The sequence below is a fragment of the Helicoverpa zea genome, chromosome 4 (assembly GCF_022581195.2).
Source record: "Helicoverpa zea isolate HzStark_Cry1AcR chromosome 4, ilHelZeax1.1, whole genome shotgun sequence".
NCBI lineage: Eukaryota > Metazoa > Arthropoda > Insecta > Lepidoptera > Noctuidae > Helicoverpa > Helicoverpa zea.
In genome coordinates this window covers 12,413,987-12,437,445 of record NC_061455.1, presented here as the reverse complement: position 1 = coordinate 12,437,445, position 23,459 = coordinate 12,413,987, and the positions used below count along the sequence as shown (strand labels likewise).

At 35.0% G+C, this 23,459-nt stretch overlaps 1 protein-coding gene across 7 annotated transcripts in view; it reads left to right on the top strand.

Annotated features, from left to right (window-relative positions):
• LOC124629528 (CUGBP Elav-like family member 4) overlaps positions 1–23,459 on the top strand; it is a 572,069-nt gene that overhangs the window by 382,656 nt on the left and 165,954 nt on the right. The window contains exon 1 of one of the 7 annotated variants that reach the window (XM_047162944.1): positions 17,826–18,013. The exons of 5 other annotated variants lie outside the window; for them this stretch is intronic. In XM_047162944.1, coding sequence (XP_047018900.1) covers positions 17,954–18,013 — 60 coding nt within the window. In that variant the 5' untranslated portion in view covers positions 17,826–17,953. Of the gene's footprint in view, positions 1–17,825; positions 18,014–23,459 lie in introns of those variants that run through there. One more of the 7 variants, XM_047162948.1, reaches the window with a different exon arrangement.

Here is a 23,459-nt window from a genome sequence, read left to right as displayed (position 1 = left end):
CATTCTTGACTTGCATCACCCACTCGCGTTTTCTAAGGCCCAATACACCGCATGCTACTGAACTCATGATCCGACCGCGTCAAACGCACGTGCGTGGCGCCCTCTAGCAGCCAAATTATATGCCGGTCAACCGTGCAATTTGCATAATTGCCTAATTACTACCCACGTCTATGATCTGACATTATTATATTGACTTAGGAAATTGGGATTGAGTTATTTGGTGCATGTTGATGTATGTTTGTATAATATTTGGTGAAGACAGCCTTTAGGCTATGTTTATGTTTGACAACTGAATTTTTTTATTGATCAATTTATCTTCCAAAATAAATCAGACTTAAAAAAAAAATTAAGCCTCAAAATGTTTTTAGACTTTTTGCTAGCGAAAATTGACAGTGCATTAATTAAACATTTCTCTTACCTTAACGCGTCACTTTCGCACTAGAATGGTTTTTGCAAACTAATTTAGTTGCCTGTATTTCAAATTAAATATGTGACACATTTTACATTTTGTTCTAGCCACAACGTACCAATAGCAGTTATTGCAGTTTCCGACATAGAAAAGCAAACAAATAAATAACGCATTCTTTATAAAAACGTTGTATTATAAAAATATAGACTCCTAGGGCATAATTCAGAGTCCCCAAGTAGTAAGTTATCAAGTTTACGACTCAACACGTGTGTGTCACGAATAGGCACGCCGTAAGTGAATCAGATTATACCGGTGGTCTGTCGAATTTGCATAATTCATTAATTGATAGTAGCACGATACGCCTGTTTATTTGATTATTTCATTTGTGTTTAACTATATTAATTTTGTGTAGTTTTTGATGTTGGATCTTTTGGCGTTTTACCAAACTAAACTCGAAAGTCTCGCTCTCGTAATAAGTACGAACTTATCATATTTTTTAAACCTGAAAGTGATGATGGATGTATTTTGCGTATAGTCATGATATTTAGGCACGAATTTCATATTTTGTATGAAAATCGAATTTTATTTCACTGCCTAAAACTATTTCACCTAAAAAAAATTACAAATCGCAAACACAGTCCACAATAAAACAAAAGTTTAAGCACACACGAGAACTCAGCGTTTGTCAAATGAAAAAGTAATATTTAACATGAGTTGGAAACTCATAAATAAATAGCAGGTCTGTTGATATTTGGAAAGCGACAGAGAACCAATATTTCGCATGTCAGTCAGAATGTCCAATGTTTACAGTTTGTCAACTATATTTTTTGTTGGAGGCCGATATTAGAATCTGTAACACTGACTGCCTTTAAATATCCAAAATGAATATACCAACTTATTTAAGGGACAAAATACCCATATTTCGAATTTAGATTTACTGGTGCAGAAAGTTATGATATAGTTTCTGATATATTCTAGATTAATAAGTTATAAGTGCAAAAGTTTTAACAACATGCAACTTGAAAGTTTTAATGACTTCATCAGCAATCGAAAAAGATAAATCAACGCACAAAATCTTAAGATATAATTATGTTTTAAGAGTTCTTTCAGTAAAACGATACACACAAAATAAAATACTATTAAAAATAAGTTGTTTACTTGATTTTCCAGACTTTACTTATTCACAAAGTAAACGACGCTTACGAAATGTAAACAAAGAATCCTATCAATATTCAGAACATATTGAACTAAAGGAAAAAACCTGGAAGGCCAGTATCAATTTGGGGAATAATATAAACAAAAATAAGTGAAATAATTTGGGCATCACCACGGTATATTGGTTTTCGTTTTTACATCGACGAGTTTTCAGATGTGAATGAAAATCCCTATTGGAATACTGCAGCGATACCGCCGAATATTTCTGAGTAGCCATAGGCTTTTATACGAATTCATAGTTCTGTAGCATCGCTTTTTGGTGTACGAGGGATGTTGTTTGCGCTATGGACTCTGGTTACCGTATCGCTGGCTTTCTCAAAGCCCCAATTTTTTATCAACCATTTTTTTTGAAGCTACAATGTCTGTTCGGAGAATTTGATTTGGTTCGGAGAAACTTTTTATTCCGAGAAGATAATAAGTGCTTTGAAGAACGAGACTAAGCTGATTTATTGTGTATATAAATGATTATTTTTATGCTTCATGCAGTGTAGAGATTTTAACATGCAAAAAGTTTCCTACAGAATAAATTATTTAAACAACAATGAAGTAGCCAGATTAAGCCCTATTTACTGTTAATTAACCGACTTCCCAAAAAGGAGGAGGTTCTCAATTCGGCCGGTATGTTTTTTTTTTTTTTTTCTATGTATGTACATCGATTACTCCGAGGTTTATAGACCGATTTACGTGATTCTTTTTTTGTTCGACTCGGAATAGCCGCCAGTTAGTCCCATAGTCACCAAGTCAGGATCTGATGATGGAAACCCTGAGAAATCGAGGGCAACCTTCGAAAGTTGTAGGCATACATAGGGTAAAAACTTGACACTCAGGTGTACGCCTAAAAGCACTATTCAACAGTGAATATTTGGAGCTGACCTGATGATGGAAACCAGAGAAGGCCGAGGGGACTCGACAACTGAATATGTAAACTACCTCGTGTTTGGGCTTAAATTATTTGTATTGACAAGACCTTTGCAACAGTGAAGGTTTGGAGCTGACCTGATGATGGAGACCAAAGAAAGTCGAGGGAACTCGACAACTGAATATGTAAAATACCTCGTATTTGGACTTATATTCTTTGTATTGATGAGAACTTCCCACTTATATGGATAGTGACAAGTATTCGTATCACTGAAAAGCTGTAAATAAAATACTTTTTTACAAAAAAATTAAACCGACTTCCCAAAACACTAAAAAGCAAAAAAAAAAACTATTTTAGGTACATCAGCCTAGAAGTCGGTGGCAAAATTAACTTAGTAGGTAACATCCATTAGACACCGACTTCTAGGCCGATGCACCTAAAATTAGTTTTTTTTTTGCTTTTTAGTGTTTTGGGAAGTCGGTTTTTAACATTTAATAAAAAAAATAAACGTATTGCACTCTGTCTCATTGTCTTGCAAAGTCCTTTCGAAGCACAAAACATAATGTGTTATACTCCAACAAATCCTATCCACGTAGAACGTTATTTTTCAAAAAAACTGTACAGTAGACACAAAAAGAGAATCTAAAATATTTTTTAATAGACTTTGTTGGGGACTGTCCATAGGGAGTTCGGCTTTTGTGAGTACATCTGTTTTTTTATCTTTATTTGGTTCTGTCTTTATTTGAAGAGGACATCAGTAATGTGCTGTAGTACTAATGACTGCGTTTCAAAGAAACATTTTATTGGTGTGTTTTGGCTGGTTTGGTACGGTTTTCATGACTGTTTTTTGTTTAGTGTTAATGATCACTATAATGAAGCCTTATTTATTTATTTATTTATTTATTTATACTTCATGCACTTTTCGTACAATGGCGGACTTAACGCCTTAGGCGTTTTCTCCCAGTCTACCTTTAGGTGGTGGAGAAATAGCAGTGGTAGGTGCAAGGTTTTTGTTTGGATAGTTAGTTTAAAAGTATACAATATATATATAGATAATAATACATAATATACATACATACATATAATTGCCAGGAGAGATAAAGAAATAGATAAAAAAAAAAAACAATCTACGGTAGCGATTCTGCCAATTTCCTATGGATGTGGTCGCGTAATTTCTTTTTGAATGTATAACGACTGTTAACCATCCTGACTTCCAGAGGTAGCTCATTCCAGAGAAGAATAGATTTAACAAAGAAGGAAGAGTGAATGATATCTGACCGGTGAGCAGGGCAGTGAAGAAGACGATTATTAGAGGAGCGGAGATTTTTGCTATGTTGAGAACATATATATTGGAAGTGAGGAGTTAAATAAGAAGGCGTACAGGAAGAGTGTAGAATAGAGAAAAGAGTAGTTAATGCCCTCATCACACGACGTTGTCTTATCGGTAGCCATTTAAGTTGCGCTCGATAGGCTGACACATGATCGTACTTGCGGAGATTAAAAACGAATCGAATGCAATTGTTGAGAAGCCGGTCAAGTTTATTGATGATTGGAAATTGCATAAGGTTAGCATAGCTAAAAAACTGGGATCAGATAAGGCGTAGATAAAAGCTTGTGCGAAAATCTTATCCAGTCACTAACATAGTACCCAGTAACACTAAACATCTCTATATCTATACTAATATTACGAAGCTGAAAACTTTGTTTGTTTGTTTGTTTGAACGCGCTAATCTCAGGAACTACAGGTCAGATTTAAAAAATTCTTTCAGTGTTAGATAGCCCATTTATCGAGGAAGGCTATAGGCTACTTTTTATCCGGGTTCGTGCAGATGTTTCCACGGGATGCGGGTGAAACCGCTGGCAGAAGCTATAGTTTATATTATAGAACTCTTCAGCTTTATAATATTAGTATAGATTATACATGACATGTCATTATGTTAAAGTATAGAAAGATAACTTAAAACTATGCGCAGATAAAGTCAGCACAGAACATTATGGCTTTTTATATGCATTTAAGATGTTTACCCACAAAAAATATATTATGGTTGTTGTTTGTTACATTGTTTATATTAGTTTATCTTGTTTACATTTCCGTACACAAACAATCGGTTGCATAACTATGAACTTCCTTGTATCCGTGCGTCCTTGAAAATAATAAGCTTTCTTTAAGACTTGTTACAATCTAGATTGCATTAAATAGCAAGTCATACTTTTTTTGTAATAGAAACGTATTTTTTATATCTAGGGCATAATATAGAAAAATTGTAGCCAAAAGAAAACAAAGCGCCACTTAGGCCGTATATTATTTAGACGTATGACGTATGGCTCATCCCGGCAATAATCTTTTTATAGTTCCATACATCCTAAGGCCAGGCATAAACCTCGAAAAAATCTCCCAAATTCACATAATAATAATGGACTTTATTGCGTAGGCACTATCGTCTATTCTCGGCCACTGAGTCTAAACGAATTGCTCGTATCTTGGCATTTTATAGGCATTCTGCTTGTCCTGTGTTTTAGAAGGGAGGTTAATTGAATTCAAGTTTTATGGTGCCTCTAACTGACAATAAAAAAAACTTTACGTGGACTCCTTGGAGGGAACTTGATTAAAACAAATGAATTACTATTCATTCTTGCTCAAGTTCTTAGCTTTGAATGTAAGAAAAGAATGATTGTTCGAGGACTTGTCTCTTTAATGTTTGATTCAACTTAACGTTGGACGTATCTTTTAAGTTATCTGAAGTGGTTCTCCTAAGTTAATCTTTGTGGATTCGAGAGCAGGTACATGTCTAGCTTGTACGTTTCTAGCTGAATTTAATAAAAGGTTCGCTGTGTTTTGGTACCTACATCAATTTTGTTACATAAAAATAAAATATTTTTATTTTGGTAATATTGCAGTAAATATGACTCGTTTTTACTCATATTATGATATTTATCTAGACCTGTATATCAAACCGAAACTTTTCAATTAAAATATAATATTGTACTATTTTAAATAACAAACCAAATACCCCCAAACACAATAGTAATCAACTCTTGAACTTTAAACAAAATTCTTTGAAACTCGAAACTTTGACCATTCGAACTACAAAATAGAAACAGTACGTGTAACGATTTAATTTTTGTTATTGCCTAAAATGTTTTCAATTCCCAAAGTGTAATTTCTAAGAGGTCAATACTGAAATCGACAGCAGACGTCGAGGACTTTAAGTAAGTGGTAAAGAGTGATCTTTATGTCATAAACTTAAGGCGTTTTTCTGAATGGACTGTAGACTGTTCCTTTATTTTGTTCTCTATGTCCATTCTGCCTTTAGTTAGTCGGTTTAAGAATACTCATGTGCGTTGGGTCAAATTAGAAAGATTGAATATTTTTTTTGATCGAAATATTTAGGTGCTAATTTTGTGATACTACGAACTAAACAAATTTTTAAAATTCCTTTATTTATATAACAGACGCAGTTAAGTAAACCATTTAATAGTCTGTCATTGTAAGATGGCTACCCTTCATATACTGCCTTATCATTATCGCAACTCGTAGCTACACTATACTTCTTACGTGATATGCTCACTCAAAACCAAGTTACGATAACAACCGCTGAGTCGCCAAACTTGGACCACAGTCTTAATTGGTTTCATTTTCGAGTGAACAGGTCCAGTCCAGTAGCACGGTGGACTTCCGACTTCTAACACGGCAAGAACCACTAAACATTAATATGAACCTTATGTGGTTGTAATAAGGGCCATTTAGGCTGAGCTAATGATTCCGGGTGAAATGAATCGGCCTTATAAATAAGGTGTGTTATGATTTTTGAATTGATTTTTGGAGGTTAAATGGTGTGTTTAATTTATAGATTAACTAATTGTTCTAAATTGATGGAACCATGAAAATACATTTTTTTCTTCATAGATTAAGTTTAAAAACATATTTCAAGCACGCTTAATTTGTGCATAAAAGAGTATAAATTGTAAAGCAGCAAAAGACCGAGCTTAAATAAAATCATCTGGTATATTAAATTAAGTAAAATAAATTCTAGTTCATTACGGCTTACCGCTTTCAACAGTTTCCCATTAATTTCACTCATAAGGCTTCCAAAGCCAATAGCCAATCAAATTGCAGCTATCCGACCAATCAGAGCACGCATCTAATACTCTTGTAATCGTCTTCTTTCATCAAAATGCATTGAACTCAAACAATGTCTTTGAAGCTTAACATTTCAAAGGAGTTCAAATGAAATCATTAAAACAGAAACCGTTCATTTGAAATGAATCCTTTAGCGTCAATATCAATCATAGCACGTTCTGACAACACGTCAAATGATTTTCAGTGGAAATTTGGCCTTTTGTAGAACCTAGATGGCGTTATTGCAAGTTGATTTATGAACTCTTGGGTCACCTTGTTGCGTTCGTTACTAGCCTTTATGAAAGGCCACTCTCTTATAATGGCTGGGCTTGGCTGTCAATCAAAGTATGACGAGGGAAAGAAAGTCTAGATAACAATGGAGTGTCTTGAAGGTGTGTTCTCGATTACTTAAGTTTCTATTATACGTTCTAGATAGACGGGTCTTTTAATTAAACATGATAAAAGACAAACGCGCATCGCATTCGTATCTCAAAGACATTCTTCAGTTAGAATCTTGTCCCGTATTTCAATTAAGCTTATTGATGCAAAGCAATCATTTTAGTTCGTAAACAACGTCTCTTCCATCTGTAGGAGACTTCCACTTTAACAAAATTGCAAGTTTTCTCGACACTTTTAGTGGAGAAAAGCATTTTGAAGTCCGAAAGTCCGGCACTGCATAAGACTCCTACATTTCAGGGGTACTATTGAGCTAATTTTCTTTGGCTTTCCTTCACTTACTGCATTTTAAAGGTCTTCTGGCAACTCCGGCGTTTCTAGTTTTAAAAATTGTGGGAAGCGAACGGTCACTTTTATTCCATTGCCTTTGCGGGTGTAATTAAAATGAACCGGATTTAGAAATTGATTGGTTTTCAGTTTTTCGTAGAAATAATGATGGATCAAACTCGTTTTTTGGCTTTTCCAGATATCGTCATTATGAACGGTATTTTGGAATTTCAAAATAAATGATTCGTGATAAAAACTAATTAGCGACAATTTATTTCACTTAAAAACATATTTTGTTCAAAAGCACGCAGTGACTCAAAACAATTTCTTACCTAATTTACATCTTAATGACAGCCATAATCAAATGCACCAACATAATTATTACCTGGTAAAATTACACAAATCGCATTGACGCGTTACTATGGCAACCGCCCAGGCGCCCGGTAAACCGAAATAATCCTTTCTATGAGCGTGGAGGCTTAATTAGCGTCTCTGCCAGTGACTATGCGAGCAAGCGAGATGATTACATAGATGTGGTAACTGTCTTATCTGTGATAACGAACTGGGCTGTGGGATATATTGATTGGAGTTTAATATGTTTGTTATATTATTATTGGTTTGGCTGAAAATATTGTTAATGATAAACTGCACTATTCAAACAAACAATTGACCTCGTGAATGCAAATTCCCAATGATTTCTTTAGTGACTTACCATAGAAAATACTTTTACTTACTTCAAAATAAATTGTTAAGTTCTTAACCACCTTTCCATCTCGATACAGCTTTGTCACAATATTTGAGGCTTTTATACTATTCCAATCTAGAGAAAGAGGACGGACGCCCAAACCAGAGGAATGCATCCAGCTTGGCAAGTGCATGTAGACTGTAAGGTACCAGGCAACACACGAACTTGCTCAAGACAATAACAAACCTCTTCATCCCAACATCTTCACGTCTAGAACCTTCGATGGGGAATCAAAGCCAGTTATTACAGAAATCAATAGCAGCCGAAAAGCTTCATATAGCGGGTAATATAAAGCGCGGTCGAATGATTGGCTTAAGCGCTCTTTGCTAACTATCTTGCACTATGGGGCCTGATCTGCAAAACTCAGTCCTAAGCCAATTAGAGGTATTGTGGTGTGAATGAAGGGTGGTAGCGGATTAGCGAACGTGAACTAGAGTAGGATTTAGATGTAGTAAGGTATTAAAATTGGACGAAAATAGAGGATTTGTGTTTGAGGTTTGGGGTATAGTTTTAATGAGCTATTTTTAGAGGTCGTGGGTTAGGTAGGTACAATGAGTACATAGTACTAGCATGTGCAGGTACTTCATCTGATAAATCCTAGCTATTTTGTAATTTTGAACGCAATGTAGGTAATCGTAAGATATATTTTTTATGTAGCTGCTTCAAGCAAAAAGTGTAAAATATTGTACATTGTTTACTATTTTATCTTAACAGGTTTGTGAATATTTTTTATCCATGCTAATTTTCATATCCAAAAGTTGGCTGCACATAAGAGAAAAGACAAACAATGGACGAAGGCATAAAGTGAATGCGAAATAAAAGTGCCGCGGCCCCATTTGGGTGCCACCAAAATAACTATGAGAAAAATAAAATAATACATCTTTCCCAGCTCTTATTGTCGAGCATAAAATGTAACTATTTCAATAAAAAACTACTCTGCTAAGTAGGTACACAGTTAAATTTTTACGGTCTGATAGTCGAGTGAGTTCACTAAAATCTGAGTGACTGAAATACTAGAAAAAGAATACTCAGTGTCAATTAAGTAATAGTTGAGCTTTTTGTGAAAATGCTGTACTTGGAAAGTAGGTAAACAACGTAACTGTTTTGGATGGCTTTATTAAAGTTGAAGTCGATGCAATGTACATTGTTACCAGCTGATATCATCAGTTTATCTACCTATGTACATGTGTAATAGTTATTTGTTATACAAGAGTGCAAAGTTGCTTTTTAACCGCGGGCTCAATTTTGATGACCGAGCAAGCGAAGGATTCTAAAATTGAAACACGAGCGTAGCGAGTGTTTCAATAATTAGAATCCTGAGCGATAGCGAGGGAATCAAAAGAGCACAAGGTGAAAAATCTTTGCACTCGAGTGCAACACGTAACTTTTCATCCCACCTCATCGAGGAAATTACTAAATGCAAAAAAACAAAATGGCGCGCACATACGAGTATCAAATTAAAAAGATGTACCTATTAAAGTTAACATATTTGAAAACTCACTTTAAAAATGAAACGACGTTAAAAATCTGTGTAAAAACAATAATAAAAAATACTTAATTAATTGAATAATTATTTTAAGCAGTATTTTATTTATTTAATATGTATTTGTTTGAAAAGTCTTATCAAGATGGTCACAAATGGAGTATTGCACACGATGTTCTAAATTCAAATCACTTTGCCGCTCTAGAGGATAAAAACGACTTTTGCGCTCAGATATCAAAGGGTAAAACTACTCTTTCCGAGATGGTGGGATGAAAAAGTAGATTTCTTGCATTTAAGTAATTACTCACCAAAATATTGGAATGAAGATCTATTTATATTGAGCCTTCCAAGTGTATAAATAAATACGATTTAAGTAAAAGGTCAACTCCTGATAAACCTTCATCAGAATTTTAACACCAGTTTTGTCATAGGTCAGAAGGCAATCCGTTCTTACAAAATATTGATATTCAGCTGCTTCCAGCTGGACTGAAAGCCGACCTCAACCTAGTTGTATAAGAGGCTAGGATGAATATGGCCTTAATACTAAGTAGCCTACAGTATTTTAACAGCCGGTTGCATAATTCTGCACAAAAAGAAGTTACAGCACTATCTCTTTTTTTTCCAAAAAAATATCAATGAGAGATCAAATCTAGCTAATAATTAACTTATTTAAGTGCATTGAGTATTAGGTTAACCCATCCCATCAAAATAATTTCTATATCAATCGTAAACATATATTTATTTGTATCCCAAACCTCTGCAAAAATAGATCCCAAGCCTAAACTCTGACTTGTTGTTCAACTTATCAAAATCATGAATGAACACCATCTACGAGTACGAGAACACGGTTTCGTAACAAATTATTTACGAGTTCCCACCATCACTAAAATACTACACAACGGCCCATTTCGTCAATTAAATAGTTTTAATGAAATCACCAAAGTTGGGCGGCATAAAGGCGTAGACACACGCGCACGTTCGCGGACATATTAATTTATCTTTATTTTAATATAACGCTCATTCAGCATGTGTGCTCTCTGCTGACTTCAATGCGAAATTGCTTTTTCAGTTGTAAAATATGGCGACAGTGTCTTGCCTCGAGTTTTGGTTACGTCGTAAGCGATGACTAAGTTGTATTTAATACTTGAAGAATAGGCAGTTTGACTGTTTAAATTCTTGGTTAAATTAAATTACTGTTCGTTTATAATTTTGAGTATGATGTTGTGTGAAGAGTTTTGTTTCTGGCATTTTGAGCTAGCATTTTGAGGTATTATCTTAAAATTGAATTAGGTAATCCACGCATCTTTTATTATTTAAAAAACTGAGTTGCACTATCAAAAATCATAATTGCTGTTAACTTAGGTATATAAGTAAGGGATGATCATAAATCAGCCTTTAATAACATTCAAACCAACCATGAAAATAAATACGTACTACACTTTTCCCAATTTAAATACCAAACTCCCTCTCAAAATACCTTTAGCAACACATCGATAAGCACAAAGCTGTACTTTACAGTAACTTCAGTACAGGTAGATACACAAAACATTAAACATTTTAACGGCCCAGTAAAGCAATGAAAAGCGGAAGAATGGCCCAGAGACCAACTATAAAATATAATTACGCCAACGCTTGCTTGGAAAAATCGCGACAACACGATGTAATGTGATCGCTTTTTGTTATTTAAGGACATCACTTGTTTTAGTACAAAAATGTCTCATGTAATTTTAAGTAGACCTTGTATCAATCAATTTGTCTGTACTCGATAAACTCAAAAAACATCTGGATGGATATTATGCTGTTTTCATTATACCTAATAGAGCTATTGATGTGAAAAAGATAGGGATATATTTCTGTAGGAGAAGAAATAGAATTCCTTAAGACTATCACAAGCTATTTTCACCCACCAAGTTTCTTTCGGAGATAAACCGCCGGAAAAAAAATAATTTATTAACATATATCAGCGTAGATTACTTCGAAATGTTTTTTACAAAATAAACTAGCTATGAAATTATCGCATTTTTGATCCAATCTCGTGATTTCCACCCTTACTAATAAACAGTCACCCAACTTAACATGATGTTAAAGTATGTCATTAAGCTCGTAGTTTCTCCATTCTTATAGTGTAGCATAATGATTCAATTAGTGTTCTCAAGTTAACAGCTGATTAAGTAATAACTTTAACGATATTTTGTCACGCTCGCGTTAGAATTTTACGAAGGTAAGTTGCGGGTTTGTTTCTAGTTACAAACCGTTTAGCTTTGTTTTATTTTGATACTAGCTTCTGCCCGCGACTTCGTACGCGGATCCTGTCCCTTATACCAGCGACTACGGGGTTAGCAAAATCAAAGATCTGAATCGTCTGATGTTGAATTTAAAGGGCCCGTTGACGGGAAAACAACGGAATACGCAAAATCATTCGAAACGTTCTATATATTTAACTTTTGTACGTCAACGGCAAAAGCACAGCAGACTAAACAAAACGCTAAGAACTAAAGCGCAATAGGCGTGACCATAGGGATAAAAGTAGTAATTCTGATTAGTCCGCATTTAAGTGGTTTTTCTGAACGGACCCTTAAATAACAAAGTAGTGGTGACCTAGTGTTTAGAGAACCAATCTCTCAAGTATGAGTGTGTGACTGCGATTACAGGTCTGGCAAGTACTTGCTAATGCAACTTTTCTTAGTTCGTATGTACTTTCTTAGAATATTTTGGACACCAATGACCGGTTTTTGGAGGAGCTGTCATTTCTAGTGTGTCCCGGCTGTCAATGAACATCCTTGGCAGTCGTTATGGGCAGTCAGAAGCCAGCAAGTGTGACCAGTTTTACCAAGAGGTATTGGGTTGAGCGGGTAACCGGGTTGTGGAGGTCCGATAGGCAGTCGTTTCTTGTCGTTTCTTGTTGTGTACTCAGTTGCATCGAAGCCGACCTTAACATAGTTGGGGAAAAGGCTCTTGAAGTAATAACAATAATAACAATGAGATTTAACGCAACAAAGTCGGAGAGCTCGTGATGTCACGTCTATGTAAAATTTGTGCTAAGAAGTGACTTAATACAAAATTCAAGCGTTTTGTATCTTCCTTGTTCTTTGTTTGTGAAAGAAAAAAAAACAATACTTGTCCATTATTTTAGGGTTATCTAAAAGACGGACTATTACTTTCTTTGATTCACCATGCTTATTTTGTATAATTTGTATCAGTAAACGTGTCCGACTCGCGAGACAATGAGTAGCATATTCTTTACTTGAGAAGTTCTCTAGACATATGGATGTAGATGCGTAAATATGCCAATGACGGAAGCGCGCTTCGCGATCCGATGAGATTTCCTCGGAGCAAGTAGCAGACTGATGTTCTCGAACAGCATCAAGTCCTTCCAAAAGCTCTTCGGTATATCTTTGGGATCTTATGATTCTCTCCCTAAGAACATTGGAAAAGATTCGACCCATGGTAATAGTTTTATTGTGAAGAAGATACCTGATCAATTAAAATCTAGCTGACTGCCCCCTGCCCCCCGCGGTACTGAGTAGGCTACCCTGTCACGAAGATAAATGAAAAAGAATACAACACTCAAATAGCATTAAAACTCGAACATTCATTCTATAAAGTTTTGTAGTAAAAGAGTAAAATTGACGATGATATACCATCACCATTGAAAGTCTGTCCTAAACTATTACCGCCTTCACTGCTTGGAGGTACTTCCAGCTTATTATATCACTATACAGTGAAATTAGAGATAGCTTTCATTTCCACATCAGTTGTTTCTGATCTTCGATTCTCATAAGTCAACAGAAAATATACATCAGATCGAACAACTTTTGCTAAAACGTCATTTCAAGTGTAGTAGGGCACTTGGAGTTCGACTTGAGATGTTTTAGATCTTCGATTTTTGTAAGTCAACAGAGAGTGCTCATCAGATTGAACAACTTTTGCTAAAACGGTATTCCTATGTATGCTATTGTGTAACTGGGCTCTTGAAGTTCCACATCAGGTGTTCCAGATCTTCAATTTTTATAAGTCAATAGAGAGTGCTTATCAGATAGAACAACTTTTGCTAAAACGTCATACCCGTATATGCTACAGAGTAGCTGGGCTCTTGGGGTTCCACACCAGGTGTTTTAGATCTTCATTTTTTATAAGTCAACAGAGAGTGCTTATCAGATAGAACAACTTTTGCTAAAACGTCATACCCGTATATGCTACAGTGTAGCTGGGCTCTTGGGGTTCCACATCAGGTGTTCCAGATCTTCAAATTTATTCTCTCAACCGAGAATGCTCATCACGTGGAACAATTTTTGCCATGGCACCATTTTTGTATCTCTTATAGTTTTGTTGATCTGTTGCAGTTCTGCACCAGGTCTTCAAGTTTTGAAGATAAATTATAGCCTATATGTTGCCCAGACATTATACCGATACAACAAAGAAAAAATCATTGAAATCCGTCCAGTAGTTCCGAAGATTAGCGTGTACAAACAAACAGACATACAGACATACAGACATACAGACATACAGACAAACAGACAGATTTTTTTTTTTGGATTTGTGCTCGATTACTGTTTCTGAACTCCACTCAATTATAATTTTTTTATTATATTCAATGTACAGACAAAGTTTTTTTACAGATTTATTATATGTATAGATAATTATAAGGATTATAGACATTCTAGGTGTGTTATTTGTAACATGGTTCTTGTCTATACTAATATTATAAAGAGGAAAACTTTGTTTGTTTGTTTGTATGTTTGGTTGTAATGAACAGGCTCAAAAACTACTAGACCGTTTTTTTAAATTCTTTCACCATTCGAAAGCTACATTATTCACGAGTAACATAGGCTATATTTTATCCCCGTACGGGCAGTAGTTACCACGGGACGCGGGTAAAACCGCGGGAAAACAACACGCTTCTATATTATTAATGCAAATAATAAACTTTGTGTCCGAATAAAAAATTTAACTTTAATATTTGAAAATCTGTTTTCAGACAGTACAGTAAATTAAATTCATTTTCAAATATCAAGATTAATACATGATCACCAAATTAAATCAAATCTACAAAAAACTTACATTCTTCAGAAAACAGCCCGTTCATCTGATTGGCCTACATCAAGGCACAAAACTTCCCAGTTCCCAGTGCCCAGATAAGCGAAAAAAGATCTATACTGTCGATCATCGGAGCTTGTTAAAAGTTACCCCTAGTCTATCTGAAAGTTTTAATGGCCATCAGATAGGCAAACGCGATCAAAGAAATGTTAAAATGTTTATTTGTAAATATAAAGGTGTGCTTGTAACGAACGCCTTTTTTTGAAGGGAAGATTGTATTTTTGAAGGGAAGATTGTATTTTTGGGGAGATTTAGGCGTATGTATTGAGGATTGTTTTTGATTTTACGGTAGCGAATATGTGTAGGCAAAAACTATACATTTTCTTTTATCGTTTAACATATTTTCTTGTCTTTTTTAAAAACCTCGATAAAATAGGATGATAGGTGCATTTTTTGTTCCTTTAAATAGAGTAATTTCCAAAATATTTATATCAGGCATCCATAAAACTCTTATTAATTTCAAAAAAATAAAAATACATTTAAAGTAAAAGATAAGACATTTCTTTAACATCTCTGAAATCAACAACAATAAAAAAACCCTCACTCAATAGTACAACTACTAATATCCTATACATACCCTACTTTAGTACTCCAAGCCAACTACAGAAAGGTAAGACCTTTCTTATATTCCCCAATCAACGACCTACAATCCACTAGGATCCCTTACATTCGACCCTAATACCTACATTACAAATGTCGGTCTAAGGGTCAATTAAAGCTACCTTAAATTAGATCTGAGTTTTTTCCTTACCAATATTAAAGAGGGGGCTGTTTCTTATAAAGCCGAGGACTGAATAATGTGGGCCATTACTCTGCCAGGCCTTTTTTCTTTATAAGGGGATGTGTCTTATTAAAATTTATAAACATAATTCTGTAGTGTTGGCTGCTTATCGCTTGTGGGATGGAGCGGATTCCAGGGGAAGGAATGGTCTTTCTTTTTGTAGTGATAAGAAAGTTTAGTGACAGGTAAGGATCACCATTATTTGCTACATACTTAGTGACTTTAAATTTTCCTTTGGATTTTTTAAACTGAAACACATAACCAGACATTTTCCATCAAACTTTGAGAAATAACTTTTTCATACAGCCACGCATACCGCTAATTGCAAGTAAGCTCAGAAGCAACCCCTCATCGCCATCGATAAACAAAAGAAAAACAGTAACAAAAGATAGTCCAAACTAATTGTTCTGATTTTAAAAATTCTTTTTTCAAACCCTCTACAGAGCCACCAGTCTTTACCACCGATGACAGACTTACGTGCGTTCATAAACCTACTCCAAGCATACATACTACTCCTACATTACAATCCAAACAGTAGTACACTAATACCAGAGAAATAGAATTATATGGCCTTACTACAAAAACTTAAAACCCTGTTTTACACTTGTCTAAAAAAAATTTGGCTGCAAAATGAACCATATGTCAACGTCATAATTTGACATTTTTTTAGACAAGGCATAAACTGACGTTTAAAAGTTTTTGTGGTAAGACGGATAGTGTTGCAAGCGTCTCCATCAGGCATTCAGGTCTGGGTGACCAACATCTGTGGCCACCTGTTAGACGCTGCCCGCATGGCAATGAGCTTAGTTCTGCATGCAGCATGATTGATGATCTGAAGACATGTTTACAGAAATACTGGCTTCCGAACGTGTCTGTGAACGTGAATGTTCTTATTTTAAATTTTTGGTTTTGAGTACTATGTGACTGAGACTGGTTTAAGTCACAACGTAGTAAGTTACATTAAATTGGTATTTTTAATACCTATTTTTTTTTTTGTAATTTTAATAAAATACATCTCGTAACAGGCTTAGATTTTTTGAAGAGATTTATTCAGTCTTAACCCACTTATAATATAATACTAAATAGGCTGAAACCATTCATTTTTGGCTATTCATATACGCAAAAGGTTCACAAAAAATGCTATTGTAAACATCTTATGTCTTTAACCATCAAAACATGCATTTCTTACAAAAAATTCACAAGTGCAACCCTTTTTTCTCGTCTATAACATTACGTAATGTTACTAGATGTAATATCGCCATGCATATTCTCGTTACCCACTGCTATAAGGCGGAACACGGTAACCTATTTCCACGTTCGTTCTCCTTGCAAGATCATAACTGACACTCTTTATGAGTATGTTTTCCTCTTCGCAAATCACTATGAAATGCAATTCTTATTGCCTTTTTGTCTTTTGTATGTAGTTTTTACTGGAAATGGGTAGGATAATTACAAAATTGTACTTTTGGAAATTTATTCAGGAAGTATTTAACAAATGTTTTTATTCGTATGTAAAATCGACTTTTTCTTAATTTTATGAATGGACCAAGTTAAAATTGTCTGTACGGTAGAAAGAGCTAATCACAATGCAATTTTTTATCATACATAAAATCGAGCATTCGTAAGCTGGAAAAATCCTCAAATGGATTTACCTAGAATACTACTGACTACCACTAAAAATCTGATGAATCCATTGAAAAACACAGATCAAAATATTTACTGAAATCCTGCATTTTTTCCGAATTTTATTCGTACAACTTTCCTGATAATTTCGAAAACCTTTGCATAACATAAAATAAAGCCCCCGGTAAGAACCCCGGTAAGAACCCCGTTATCCCCGTATATATTAATATTGGCAAACAACAAGTTGACAACCTTCCAAAAAATATATATGTCGTTTGTTTTCGTAGCAAAGTTGAAGCAAACGCAAACAGAACCTGCGTTACCCAGGTACGACAGGGGTTGAATCATATAAATAAAAATTGCTAAGAATGAATCAAGTTTGCTTGTTATTATATTTCTTAAGGAACTCTATAAATAACAGCGAGATAAAAACAAAAGGTCCAGCGTGACAAGGTAAATAATGCGTTATCAGTAACACGGCAGGAACACACGCGTCGAAGCGGCCGATACGGACGAAGACACGATGATTTATTTAAAGCAACGCGGAGATCTCTTATCTGCCACCTAGCGTTATCTTATTGCGTGTTTCCTAAATAATTAATGCAATATAGGGCATCGATTGTGAGGTGACGGGCGGGCGCGGGGCGGGCACAGAGGCGCGGGGGTGCGCGCGGCGCACGCACGCGATTGGCTGTCAAGCCTGCGTGAGTGCGTACCTCCCCGCGTGCGTATGCCTTCGCCCGCCCGTGTTCAGTCTTCTTCCGAACTCTGTGCGAGTCAGTCGTGCCGCGCCGCGTGGCAAGTGACGTACGAAAGTCGCGACCGCGCGTCCATCCGCTCCCTCCCGTCAATAACGTACACAAGTTTATTTTCAACTGGGACTAATTCATCTGTCCATATGGTTCATCTCGTAGATATATTTCGTTCAGCGAAAGTTGAATATCCGCCGCCTGTTATTGTGAGTAAACATCAAATTTGCATTATAACAATTTTTTTAAAAAGTGTTAATTTTTTTATTTGTTGTGTTTGTTTTCGTTTATTTATTTTTTGTTTTTGTTTTCTTTGCAGATTAAGGTTTTGCGGCGTTATTTCCGGTCTTTGACAAGTCTAGTTTTGTAACTTAAAATAGGATATTTGGAAAACAGTCATATGATTGTTGTTTGTTTTGTTTGTAGCAAATCATCTACTTTGTAAACTAACCCTATAAACAAAAATATTTACTGACACTAAGTTAGTAAAAAACTTAACTAGTAATTTATTTTTATAAAAAATGTTTTTGTTTATATTTTTATGTTATAAATATTTTTTTCATAAATGTTTTTACAATTTATTTTTTTACTTGTTTTATTTTTACAAACGACAAAACCTTTATAACTTTAAAACCTGACAGCATAAAACTCATATTTTCTTCCAGAACTCATCTTCCAAATTCATAAATTCGCAAGTGAGAGTTAAAACAATTGCGTCTCGCGTTATCACTGCTCACATCTTTATTACTTCTCAGATCGAAGTGATAACGCTAAGACGCCCCGTCATTACCAACCTGATAGAATAGGATACTTCACTTTTATTGTGAAAACGATTTAAAATGAGAATTTAATATGGTGCATGTGAAATGGATAAAAGGTTAGAAAAAAAGAAATAGGTTTTTTTTCTGATGATATTACTTAAAAAATAAATAAAAATGGGTAGGTGATTGAACAGTAATGAACTATTTTTAATTGGCCCAACGACGATAACTTAATTTCAAAAATATTTAAAACTGAGCGTATTCTGCATCTACATTCGAAAATTATGTAAATTAAATTGTATTTGACAATAAGAAGTTTTTCTTATTGTCAAATACAATTTAGTTTAATAATAAAAAAAGCCGTTTAGTCTGTGTTACAATTTTGTAATGTTCCCATTTTCGGCTTCGAAATGCATATTTTATTAACTTGCCGTGTCTCTTATTACTTTAATTAACGCTTTCATTTCTATTTATTGCAGTGTTAAATACCTGATATTTTATCTTATCTTTCAATTTATTTTATTGTGCTTCTAGAAAAATATTAGTTAATCAAAAGTGTAATTTTTGTGAACCCAAAATCAGAAAAACAAACACAGTGCAAAAATATTCAGTGTCTACATCTACACAAAAAAACAACTCATTTTTAAAAACCAAGTTGTTTTTTCACATTTGAATCGCACGACACAACTTTTGCCCTTTCTAAAAAAAGAAATATGTGTCCGTACGTGTCCACATACGCAATGTAAACAGGGACAAATTAATGCAATTTTACACTGTTCTTGCATACGAAACTTATTAATATTCCGTCCATGTTCTCGCTGGCTCTATGAGGCTGTATGAGGCTTCGTGTGTTGACCATGCCCTTAATTTTGTATTGTGAAACAAATGTAGTGGGACGTGACGCTGAAGAAAATGCGCATCTAATGCGGCTTTCATCTCTGTGCGTTTGTCTGTTGGTATTATATTCATTTTTGAATAGTGGCAGTTTGGCAGTAGATAGTGTTTTTTTTTTGGGAGTGAAGTGATGCGTGTAGATTCCACTCTGTTGTATTAAAAACAGAAAAAGATTTGTGATGTGTGAAATTTTTGAAAAACTAGGGTTACAAAGACAGAATGAAAAAGCTAGTTCACAATATATAGAAAGTGTCTTTTAGATTTCTTTATTCGTTTCATCTTGAATTCTTGGTAAATAGTGAAAAGTGATTTGGAAATGCCTTTCAAAATAGACCTTTCTAATCTGTCCGACGGCGAATTTCTAAAGAGTGTTTCAGTGCATTTAAATTCTGATGTAATACTTTTATTTTGAGTACTATATGGAGTGTTGTGCAGTTATTATCAGTGAAAAAAAAAACAAAACCAAAACTCCTTATCTCCAAAATGTTCTAAAGATAGTATCGATAAACTAAACCCGAACTTTGAAGTAGCGTCTAACAAAAACAGACAGTGTTCCCAAACAAAAACACGGGGAAACAAACGCGCCACAGCCCATAACTCCACTTAACTCTACACTCCATATATTCTCATACTGCGTTATGGATCCAAACTCCGCGATATCACATAAGCAGAACATAAAAACTTTTATCAGGGCCCGCACTAGCCAACCGAAACTTGTAAAAGATATAGATACTTACATCCTTTCTACGCGCCATTACCTCACTCCGTTATGTCGGGTAAGCGTCATTTTTTGCGCAAGTTTCGGGTTAATGATTTGTATAGCGGTCATTATTCGAGATGAGTTTGATCATGATAGGTTATTACGAATACTTAGCATCTATTAAGAAGACAATTTTGTTTAAGTATAAGGGATGCAAAATGTGAGATTTTAGAATATAACACACCCAGATTTTGTTACAGATACAGCAGTAAATGCATAATACATTGCCATTGGGAGACTAAAAACTCCTTTCTTGGAACTAAACGCTGTGAGGAAAATGTCGTATCTTCAACGAAAGGCACATCAAATACCACTTTAAACATAAAACGAGCTTAGAAGTGAATACACTTTTAAATAAATCATGAATGTAATGGCTCAACATTAATAATGTAAGTAGAGGCGCAGAACTGATTTGCTTCGAGTTGAAAACTTCAGCACTATTGCCGAGGGCATCATAAAGTACCTCACAGATTTCATCGGGGAGATGAACAAACTATGTTTTGTAGATTTATCCCAACAATTGCTCGGGGTCAGGCCAAAGGTCAATTTTAATCAGCAAACATTCAACAGAAATTATAATACGGAGGATTTTAATTTCGCAACCCTACACCAAAAAAGATTACACGAAATGAAAATTGCTCCTGGTTGGCCCAGAAGGTGCCTTTGGCGCACCTCTAAAATGAAGTACCTTCGACCCAAAACCCAGATATTTTATGAAATTACCTACTTAACAAATTCTGTTTAAGTTCTCAGATTGGATAACTGGTGAATGTTAATTTACGATCGGTTTAACAGTACCACCGCGAAAGCTAATAATACCCTTCTGAAAATTTCTCGCCACATCTATGAAACTTTCATAATTTAATACATATAATGCGTTGGAGTTGTTTGTATTCCGTTCACTTGGAAATTATAATGGGTGTAAATGTGGATTTAGGAAAAACATTTCAGATTGCTTGGGAATGTATTCACACCTTTAATTAGATACGGAATAATTGAACTCAAATGATATTAAAAAACGCATTTTGAAATAGCTGTTTCGTTTTTATGTTCAAGGAATAAGTTATTGCCTTTTATGGTTTGTTTCTGTCAATTAAGTAGCGATCTTGACAGCTTTACTGCCGCCCACCATTACAAACATAGTTTTTAAGTAATGACCGATCAATATTGACCAAAATAATTCGAAAGGTCCAAACATTATTACGCACTTTTATTAACGAGCCGTCATTTATAAAAGACGACTTTTATTTTACTGTCACCTAATGGTCGCATCCATTAGATAGTCGAAAATAATCTCACGATACATTTGCGTTTGTTGTGGGCACGTTGCTAGGCAACGAGGTGTCATCATGACAATATGTCAGTGTGTACATTGACAGCTGACCGGCCACGTGACCACGGAATTTATTCAAGCCGACACTGGGTGACAATGAAAATGTTTTCCTCAGAACGTATTTGAGAATTCGAGTTGTATTTTTTGTGCGAGTTGGTTTTCGTTGATAAATTATTATTGGTACGTCAGTGGTTGTTTGTTTAATTTAATCATTTTTCGAGGCGCGAAGTGTTTATTTAGTTTCTGATTTATTGCCGTTGCAATAAATATTTACTTCGATTGAATCATTGCGCGGATCTCAATTAAAATGTCACGGAGATTACGCCATCCGCGATATACCTAACTTCTGACGTTTATACTCTTTTTTAGAACCTTCAAAATACAACAGTTTTGTATGAACAAAACGAACTAAAGTTGTCACATTACCACCCTATTGTACGGTGGCAAATTATTCGTGAACAGATAGGCATCTACACACTGCACTACTGACTGACGACTAATTGTAGCTCGCGTGTGACGAGCCTGTACTACGTAACTGTGAATGGACACGCCATGATGACCAAATAGATCGGTTTTAGATCAATTATGGAGTTAGGAAGGAAGTAAGTTTTTGATCTAAGTGTAGTTCTTTTGAAGTTTTCCGAGGAAGTGTATTGAGTGCTTATTATTACATCGATATTTGATATAAAAGCCTACAGAAGTTGTTTGAACGGTGAATCTCTAGAAATAGTCATGTTACGTTACATATTAGGAAATCAATAAAATAATCCATTCAGTTGACTAGATGTAAGCATGCAAATAAATCTAGGTACATTTATTAAAGGTATTCAAGTTTCAACATCCCTGCAATCATGCATAACTTAAATTATTTCAGCCTTACTGACTTAATTTTTTGTAAAAAAAATATTTCTTGTCCAAAAACATCGATACATCATCAATCGTCATCGCCCATCACTAGCTGACATAATGACGTCCATACTTTTAAGCCTCGACACACAGACTATTACTTCTCCTATTGTACTCGAATAATATAGATGTTATCCACAGAGTTATTACCATAGAGCACCCTAAATTATAGACCCTGATGGACGGACAGACAATAGACATCGTAAACTTTAGAACTGTCCCTTGATTAGTGTTGGCAGTTTTTTAGTTAATTATAGTGATGGGATCAAGATTAAGTTTGGTGGTGTCATTTAATTATTATATTGCGCGGTTTGATGTAAATTAATTAAAGTGTATGTGTTATTGCTCATACGAGTATGTAGGCCGCGTCTTTCTATTTCAATTACCTAAAATATAATAACAGGTACTTAAGTTTTATTTTTTTATCACTCAACGCGCTGAACTTTTTATGAAAAAAATATTTTAATGTAGCCGATAAATACAGATTTTACAAAATATTTTTTCAAATCCAGAATCGACTTACATTCAAAATCCCCGAAAAAAATATATCTGAAATTATGGATAAGCCTGGTTAGTACCATACCTACAGCTATAGAGGCGTTGGACACATAGCCCCGCCCACTGCATAGCGCATATAATTTCGTCTCTCTCCCACGAACGTTCACTTGCTAATTCCCAGCATAAACGTCCACTTTAATATACCTAAAGGCCATTAGAATAGTTTTACATACACTACATTTAAAATTTAAAATCTTATTGAGTAATACGTTTTCAACGACCCATCTGTAACGATCCCAATATTCGAACCATCTTTTCTTTGGTTACTAGAGATAGAAATTCGACATTACTTCTATGGGGCTGATGTCTCAATCCTAGCCTGCTGGGGCTGCGAGATTGTTCGAAAGAGTTACCGCGGCCCTGGTACATAAAAGGCCTACGACGGAACATGACGGTTTTTAGTCAGTAAGAGTCTGACACTCCCTCTCGGCTGCTAACCCACA